General features: G+C 42.7%; 1 protein-coding gene across 30 annotated transcripts in view; it reads right to left on the reverse strand.

Moving 5' to 3' along the window:
- The window catches only part of LOC116691497 (plectin), a 172,260-nt gene that overhangs the window by 9,624 nt on the left and 153,246 nt on the right, over positions 1-9,390 (reverse strand). For 29 of the 30 annotated variants that reach the window (XM_032519163.1, XM_032519162.1, XM_032519161.1 and 26 more), the window contains 7 exons: positions 9,050-9,228; positions 8,812-8,950; positions 7,312-7,668; positions 7,129-7,212; positions 6,859-6,963; positions 6,599-6,697; positions 1,327-4,680 (listed from right to left, as the gene is read on the reverse strand). In XM_032519163.1, the coding sequence (XP_032375054.1) occupies positions 1,327-4,680; positions 6,599-6,697; positions 6,859-6,963; positions 7,129-7,212; positions 7,312-7,668; positions 8,812-8,950; positions 9,050-9,228 (4,317 nt within the window). The remainder of the gene's footprint in view (positions 1-1,326; positions 4,681-6,598; positions 6,698-6,858; positions 6,964-7,128; positions 7,213-7,311; positions 7,669-8,811; positions 8,951-9,049; positions 9,229-9,390) is intronic. The other variant, XM_032519165.1, reaches the window with a different exon arrangement.

Here is a 9,390-nt window from a genome sequence, read left to right on the forward strand (position 1 = left end):
AATTATTGGATAAGAGTAATTATATTTTGATGTATTAGTTATAGTCTAAGGTGTTACACAACACATTCATCTAATGTGTTTATTATTTTAAATGGCAAGGGGCATAATTGAGGAAAACACATCATGTAATGCTTAAGTTTAAGAGGGATGATACCCTCAGATCTGCATGTTGGTACCTTTTCAAATAATTATACATTAAATAAGCATTCCACTGTTTTCAACTGTACCCGTTCAGTGTAACAGAATATGAGCATACCAACAATGCTCTCAATTTTAGTGCATGGTATATAATACCATCCAATAGGGTGTTACACTTGTCAACCAGGAAGTAAGGGCTGTTGCATGCCTTTTGTGTCAATTGATGTACATTGGTGCAAGTCATGGTCATGTCAGATTGTGGGCTGGATAGGTATGGTGACATACACATCTACTGGAAAATGTTTTAGCCTGTGGATGTTGGAGTTTTGCTTATACAAATACTAGTGATGGCCAAATAAAGCTTCATGAACCAGTGTCTTTATTGTCAGAGCCCACTAGATGGTGCTCTCTATTAGACTTAGACTTCTCTTTATTCAACACAGGGTTGAGAATACACTGAATTGCAACGTATTAGGTCTTTTTCTTAAAACCAGGAGCGCCATCTAATAGGCTCAAAAAATAAAGACACTGGTTTACAAAGCAAAGCCTTCACCAACAAATACATATATCTGGTGAGGTGGAAGCCTGTTTGGTGGAGGTGTCTGCATATTTTAATACAGCATTCACAATGAATAATGGGGATTATTACAAATAGGAGATTGTTGGTAGCATGTTTTTTTCTTAGCCACTGATGGGTGAGTTTGAATGTTTATGGATCCTGCAAATACAGCCAACATTCATGATTTAGGGGTTCCAGTAAATCTGTGTGTGCATGTATTGTAATGCAAGGCTATCTCTCTAATTGCACTGAAGATGAGCATTTTAGCTAAATTGCTAATGAAATATCATTATTTCAATCATTTCAATCTGACTTCAAGTGATGTGATTTATTTTGGAACTGAGTTGCAACTGAGTTTTGAAATGGAAATAAATATGAAGCATGTCTCAAAATGAAATAAAAAAACATTCCAGGATATGAGGGGTCATTCAGGGTGTGATCTGCATAAGCACAGTGCACTGTAATCACAAACGTAAAGTCAATATCACATTTTAAATCAAAGATTTGGTTTCCTGGTTAGTTTAGTCGAAGAAAAGAATAGAGGAAATTCAAAGAAAGTATTGTGTTAGTTTCAAGATAGAGTTAACAATGACATAAGCTGCTCTGTTATGCCATTTTTGACACAATACCTCTTTAGACTTATTTTGAAGTTCTGCTGCCTCCTTTTTCAGTCTAGACTTCTCCTTCTCAAGGTCTGCGATAGCGCTGCGTAAATCGCTAGCCTCTTTGCTGGTATTGAGTCTCTCGTATTCCAGTTTTTCCACTACGGTCATTTTTTCTTTGGTGGCTATTTCAGTCTCATGAAGACGGGCAGCAATGTTATCAGCTTGTTTCTTGAATTTTTTCGCCTCTTCCTCAGCTTTGGCCTGGGCTTCGCTGAGCTGCGAAACCTGAAGTTTGAGTTTTTCCGATTCGGCTATGATCTCCAATTGCCTTTTCCTCTCTGCTTCAAGTGACTTCTGGTATTCCTCAGTTTCCTCCTCCAGGCGTCGTTGCATTAGTTGCTTATCCTCCAGCAGCCTTTGAGCCTGCTCCTGAGCCAAGTCCTTCTGTCTTTGGAGCATCTCTGCCTCTGCTTTGAGCCTAGATGCCTCTTGTATGGCCTGCATTTTCTCTTTAAGCATTTTTTCGGCAAGAGCTCGTTGATGATTAAGGTCGTCTTCTGCAATCTGTCTCAAGCGTGCGGCCTCTTGGGATTCTATGCTAAGTCTAGCAGCATCCTCTGCGAGCCTTTTCATATTTTCAGCCTCCTCGGCGAGGAATTTCTGGGTGTTGTCTTTGTCTTTCTTGATGAGGCGTTGATTTTCTTCCTCAATTCTGATTTTCAGTTTGAGTAGCTCCTCCATCTGAACCTTGACTTTAAACAGCTCCTCCTCCACCTGGCCCCTTTGTTTGACAGCATCATCAACCTCGTCCTTCAAGCGCTTCAACTCTTCATCCAGGAGAGATTTCTGCTTATCGGTATCGTCAAGCTTCAGTTTGACCTTTGTGAGCTCTTGCTCCACTTGGAACTTCTGTTTCAGTGTTTGCTCTGCCAGTTTTTTGTGCTTTGCCATGTCGGCATCGGCCTGCTCCTTCTGCTTGAGTGCTGAATTTTCTGCTTGTGCTCGTTTTGCGGCTTCAAATTCAGCATCCTTCCGCAACCTCACGGCATCCTCCTGAGCTTTGGCTTGGATTGCAGCTTCTTTCTCAGCAGCTGCCTTTTGCCGTTCTGCTTCCTCTGCTTGTTGACGAAGGAGAGCTGCCTCCCTCTCTGCCTTCTCCTTAGCAGCCTCTGCCTCTTTGGCAAGCTTCTTGGCTTTCTCGTACTCTTCCTTAAGCTTCTTCTGCGTGATGCTATCTTCCTTCTGTTGGGCGAGGACACTTTGGACTTGATGCTCAGCGGTACTGCATTTCAGGGCTGCTTGTTGTGCTGCAACAATCTGTTTTTCTGCTTCGACGTCAGCCTCTTCTTTCTGCTTTCGGGCCTCTTCTGCTTTCTTTTTCAGACGATCGAGCTCCTCTTGGGCGAGCTTGCGTTGTCTGGCCGCCTCTTCCTCTGCAGCAGTGATCATCTTAACCTTGTCCTCTGCTTCCCTCCTCTTCTTCTGCTCCTCGAGGGCAAGCTTTCTTTGTTTTTCGGCCTCCTCCTCTGCCCTCAGTTTGCTTTGTTGAGTTTCCTCTGCAATGTTTTTCAGCTTGTTCAGTTCTAGCTCCAGATCAAGTTTCCCAGATGATGCCTTTTCAAAGTTGAGCTTAAGAATGCGGATTTCTTCTTCGACAACTCGCCTCTGTTTCAGTGTGTCATCCACTATGGCCTTTTGTCTTTCCATTTCAGCCTCAGACGATTTTTTGAGTAGGAGGATCTTTTCATCAATCTCTAGCTTGTGTTGGTTGGCCTGATCTTCGAGAGCTTTTCTCTGGTAAGCATCGTCCTCAGCTTGCCGCCGGAGTCTTTCATTTTCGGCCTCCTTCTCTTTCAAGGCAATTTCAGCCTCTGTTTTTAAACGAGTGGCCTCGCTGATTGCAGCCAGCTTCTCTTTGAGAATTCTCTCGGCCTCTGCTCTCTGGCGAGCTGCCTCTTCCTCGGCAACTTGCCTCTGATGCTTGGCCTCCTCTGCGATGGCTCTAAGCTTGCTGGCTTCCTCAGCCACATCCCTCATCCTGGCGGCTTCAGCCTCAAGAAGTTGTTTGCTCTTCTCTGTGTTGGTCATGGACTCCTTTTCTGCTTTGGACTTAAGCTGAATGAGTATATCCATTTCGCTCCTCACTTTGGCCAGTTCATCTTCCAGCTGTTTCCGTTGTTGTTGCGCTGCAATGACGTCATTCTTCAGACGGTAAAGTTCATCTTCAAGGAGGGATCTCTGCTGTTCTGCGTTGTCGAAGTCTGCCCTAAGTCGGATCAGTTCATGTTCGGCAGTGAGTTTCTGTTGAGCCGTGCTCTCAGCTACCTTTCTTTGCCGCTCGAGTTCTTTCTCGGCCATATCTTTTTGCTTCAGAGCTGAGTCTTCAGCCTTGGCTCTCTTTTTAGCCTCGCGCTCAGCCTCCTCCTTTTGTTTCTCAGCTTCTTCTTGAGCAAGGCTCTTTTTGTGGGCTTCTTCCTCAGCCTGGAGTCTAAGACGGAGGGCCTCATTAGCTTTTTGTCTCCATTTCTCAAGCTCTCTTTCCGCCTCTTCTCTGGCTTTTATAGCATCCTCCTGTTGTTTCTTGAGCTGTTCTGCTTCTTGTTGAAGCTGAAGGACAGCGCCATGCTCTTGTTTGAGGGATTCCTCCAACTTTGAGGTCTTTTCTGCAAAGGACATGTGTTTGCTCTGGAGCTCAGCCGCGGCACTCTTCTGGGCAGCCACTTGAGCAACCTTGATCTGCCTCTCCTTTTCTAACTCTGCTTGCTTCACTTGCCTTTCGGCCTCCTCGGCCTGCATCTTGAGGTTTTCGAGGTCTTCCAGTGCTTTTTGCTTTTGTTTAGCAGCTTCTTTCTCTGCCTCAGATTTGCGTTTGAGTTCTTCCTCGGCCATGCGCTTTTTCTGGGTCTCTTCATTGACTTGTTTGTGGAGCTTCTCAGCTTCTTCCTGGGCGGCCTTTCGGAGTCTCTCAGCTTCAGCTGCTCGGTTTCGAAGTTCCTGAAGCTCAGATTCGGCGGTAGACTTTTGTTTTAATGTGGTCTCAAGTTGAATCCTGATGATGTGGATTTCCTCCTCAATCTTGGTTCTGCTGTAAAGAGCCTCATCCACCTGTTGACTTTTGTTCTTGATCTGCTGCTCGGAGAGGTTTTTGAGCTCCTGCAGTTCCAGCTGGATGTTGTGCTTTTGCTTTTCTGCATCCACAGCAGCAACCTCTCTCTTGCTTACTTCTTCCTGCATTCTGAGCTTCAGCTCTTGAGCCTCTTTCTCAGCTTTGGCAATGGCCTTTGCGTGACCGGCAGCTAACTGCTTTTGTTTGTCTAACTCAGCCTGCATCTCGGCCATTTTTTTCTGCTCTTCCGCTTTGAGTTTCTCTGCAGTTTTCTACATTAGTGGAAGCAAATGGTAAAGAAAGAATTATAATCAAGCATGATATGTTAAAGGTAGCACTTTACATTAACTAGCTCAAAACAGTGTAGATTAAAATTGTAATTACTGTAGTAATCACAGCCTAATCACACTGGAATAAGAGCAATTTAATGTACTGTATTACCCAGGCAATGTTAATGTTAAGGTTAGCTCAAACATCAATCACTAGACGTAAATTAGATGCACATTCATGTGATTCAAGTGATGTTAAATTCACGATGCAATGAAAATAATTAATGAAGACAATTCAGGGAAAAATGGATGATCGTGATGAATGAATACATGTATGGAAACAAAATATCACTTCACAACACAGCATCAAATCATATGGCATGCAACTGTAGCTGTAGCACTAACTTTCAAAAAATGCATCATATATGTGATTCCAATAATAATAAATGCTATAATTTAACTTTTATTATGATCACATAATTTGTTGAAATGTAGATTTCAACTTTGAATAGCAATAGTATAGCAAAAGAGTATTTCCCACACATTTATTTTATAAAGACTATTAAAATATTGCTATGTTTGATGTAAATGTCCAGTTGTTTAAGGTAGGGTTCTGTTAAAAATGTTAAAAATGTTTTTTTTTGGTTTTTTTGTTTTTTTTTAATTGTCTGTGTCCAGTGTGGGATTTCTTTCTGAAATAAAGGCTGAACGCCTCATGTTACAGTATTTTTCACACTATTCCCGTAGACTAGCTTGTATCTCATCCCATGTACCGGGGGTTCTTTAAATCACTATATGCTACAAAATGGAAAGGAAAGGAAAGCCAAAGTCAAGGATAAGAGTTTTGAGATGTGACAGTAAAATTAGGAAACCAGTTTATGACTCCAGGAAGTGTCAGAAAGTTGGAATAAAGAAGGAATAAAAAATAAATAAAAAATTGAATATTGAATACAAAGAGTAACAAAGTGCAGATAGCTACTGTTATTTTATAAAAAGCTGCAGTGAAGGCAAAAAAAAAAGCCATGAAAAAGCCAAAATGCAGTTTGAGAGGAACACAGGTGTTAGCATGACAGAGGGAACGGAGAGTATACGTTACAGTAGGTACTTGAAACACTGAGTAATTTACCTCTTTAATGCTCGAACAAGTTAAGCATTCATCATGGCAAAGCACTGGCAAGCAGTTAAGAGGAGCAAAGAAACAAACAAATTATTAGGGTTAGAAAAGAATGGAAAACGTTCAACTGTGGTTAATTTAGGGGAAACGGAGAGCTGAAGACCATGATAAGCAGACTGAAACACAGTCTTCACTTTGATTTTACCCTCAGGCAATGAAGTGGCCAAATGGATAAGAAAGGAAAGGAAAATCGTAGTGAAAGAAAGAACCCCTCATTCTAAATCTACAATGCCACACTACACACAATGAATGGAGATGGAGTAGATACTACAACCATACAGTATAGTTGTTTAGTATAGTTTTAGACTGAAATTCGGAATTATGGCCTCAGTGTAGCTTCCTAATGAATAAGCTATTTAAACGCTGCATTCATTTGAATGTAAACACACTCAAACCTCATGCATCGTATTTGTGTGCAACTCTTATTTCAGTGATGTTTTTCTCACTTTTTCACTAATCATTTGCCTTAATATAATCTGATATAATCTACTAATAGACACAAAATATGATTTTTTTTTCAGCTCAGCTACAGCATGCCAATGTTTCAAGTGTAACCAGTGCGAAGGAGCTATTTGTCACCCGTACATTAATGTAATGTGTGTGCATATCTGTGTGTGTGACACACACAGTGCGTGCATGCATGATCGGCGGGCAATCTCGTGTATCGGTTGGTTGAATATTCGGTTGGTTGGTTAGGTTAATGTTAGAATTTAGTTTGTTTGGGATCCTCAGCCTGTTGTCACGCACCTCCTCGTCCTCCAGGCGGCGCTGCGTGTCGGTGATGAACTTGATGTACTGACTAGTCAGAGTCGTCAGCTCACTATACCGGGTCCTCAGTGTTACATACTGACACAGGGAGAAACAACAACAACAAAAAAGCACATGTCATTTTCAGATTCATGCAAGTGTCTTTCACAGTGAAATCCATTCATGGTTAACTTGTCCTTTATCAAAATATTCGCTGTTTTCCCCGAAGCTGTATCCAACACGGGTTCTAAGAAACAAACCTCCTGAATGATGTTGTCAGAAGCAGAATCCAGTTTGGATTTCTTCAAGGGAGAAGCAAGAGGGTCCACCTGAGCCTTGTAGGCAACCAACTGGAGTTCATAGTCCTATTTGGGGAAAAAAAAGAACATCTTCCATACATCAGTTATGCCACAAATACTTTCTCCAAATGCTCCTTTTTATTTTATTTTCCACAAAATTTTACTATTTAAATTTTATATTTCTGTTTGTTGAAACAATGACAATGAAAACTAGTGTCGTTCATTGCTCACCTTAATAGTGTCAATGTAGCCTTTTGCATATTTTTGACACTCATCAACTTTGTCTTTGTTATTCTCAATCTCCTCCAGCAGTTTCTGTTTGAAAAAAGGTTTGAATTAAAAACCAAGCTAGTTAACGTGAACATTTTAAGAAAATAAATGCTGAGGAAATATGAAGCGCTACACAGTATATACCTTCTCCTGGGCCAGTTGTTCTTTTAGAGTTTTGCTGTCATTGATGGTCACCGCCTGGATCTTCTCCTGCCTTTGCTTGGCGTCAGAAATCCAGCTGATCAGCCAATCATAGCTCTCCCGATAGTAGCCTAGCTGGCGGCCGAGCTGCTCCAGCTCTCTCTGGCGGATGTCCATCTGCGCGAACACGGCCTTCCAGCGGTCCTGGAGACTAGACCGGACCTGGCGGTAGTGGTCCAGCTCGGTGTCACGCTCGCTGTGCACACGTGACATCTTGTCACTCACTGCTGTCGCCTTCTTAAGCTCTTCTTCCAGAGAATCAAACACTGGCTGTTCACCTTCTGCCTCAGCTCGCATTTTCTGCACATTTCATGAAAAAAACATAAAAACAAAAGCCAGTCAGCAGTGAACAAACGAGGTCAAAACCACCAGTTCACACAAGGCGTTACTTAATGGAAACTATTCCCAATTGGTTTATGGGATGATTAGTAATTTCGTAACCACTGCTTTAGTCATTCCCAAACGTTTGCCATCATGTTGTAGGCCTATATGTAAACATTAGCTACACTTAAGTTTATGAGTTTTTTTAACATTAATATGCGTGCCCCCAGCCTGCCTGGCGATAGGTGTAAACCGAGCCCTGGGTATCCTGCTCTGTCTTTGAGAAAAAGAAAGCTCAGATGGCCGGTGTGGAATCTTGCTTCTTATGATGTCATAAGGGGAAAGGTTACCTCCCCTTTCTCTGCTTTGCCCGCCCAGAGAATTTGGCCCACCCATGAGAGAGAGACGTCATGGCCCCCCCAGTCCACCTTGCCCCCCCCCCCCCCCCCAACCCCTCCTCCTCAAAAGCTACAGACTCACAAATGACACATACTAAGGAAAGCTCATTGTGGGACTGGCTCTAGTGGCTGTAATTCTGCACCAAGGCTGAATTTTGGGGAAAGAGACTTCAGAAACAATATTAGGGACCACTAAGGTCTACAAAAAAGAGACTTCAGATATGGTATTAGGGGACCACTAAGGTCTATATGAAAGCATCCAAAGAGCACCATGTCATGGGACCTTTAAAACGTCTGTTCCCCATGCCTATAAAGCTTCTTTGAATTGAATTGAGATAAGCTGTTCTTCATGAAAGGGCGAGAGAGAGAGAGGGAGTTACGCAACAATCCTGTGTTTTAAAACGATAGGATAGTCAATGAGACCCAAAGCGATTGGAATCAGGCTCCTTAGATTGAATGGTGTAAATATTTTCTTGTCTCTGTTTTGGTAGTTGTGGGGTTTGGCGTAGCTTGGTCTGCCTTACATTTACCTGGCAGTCCCTTCACAAACGTGTTCATGTTATTCTAGCTCTGCAGCAGAGCCATGCGATATTTATTTATATTTATAAATATGCCCCGCCCAGCTTGGAAACCATTGAAATATACAATCACTTGAGAAAGTTTCCCTCTAACAGATGTTGTATCCCTGAACCCGAAACACTGATTAAAATAATGATAGGTTTACCTTAAGCGTTGTTCTGTAAGTCTCTACTTCCTTGACATCGCTGGGCACGGTGTGAACGTCGCGAAGACACTCCTCGTACTGCTTGAGAACTCCCTCGGCACCCTGAGTGTTCCGGATGACCATGTCCACAGTCTTCAGCCTGGGGGCAAGAACCAAAAAAGTAAAGAAAATAGCATTACAGGCATACAGTAAGGGCAGTAGCCCATTTTCTCCCAGGAGTAATCAGCTGAGGACTCACTTCTCGAGATAAACCGAGGAGAGCATGTGGGTATGATCCATCTTTTGCACGGTGAGGTCCAGCTCCGAGCGCAGGACAGGAGCTGACGCAGACTGCTGAGGGGAGGCCAACACCTCCTGTGTCTTCACAGAAACCTTACCAAGGTCCTTCTTCAGGCCATCGAGCGTCACCTGGACTTTCTGTGCAGCAGAAGAAGACAACAAGAGTTAACAACAAATGAAAAACAAATGACTGGAGAAAACCAAACCTCACTGGTATTGGCAACCAATTGGCAACTTTCCATCGGATTTAAGCCTATTTTTTATTTAACCTTTATTTAACCCTCATGTTGTCCTCGGGTC

Source organism: Etheostoma spectabile, chromosome 6 (genome assembly GCF_008692095.1).
Source record: "Etheostoma spectabile isolate EspeVRDwgs_2016 chromosome 6, UIUC_Espe_1.0, whole genome shotgun sequence".
In the NCBI taxonomy this organism is placed as follows: domain Eukaryota; kingdom Metazoa; phylum Chordata; class Actinopteri; order Perciformes; family Percidae; genus Etheostoma; species Etheostoma spectabile.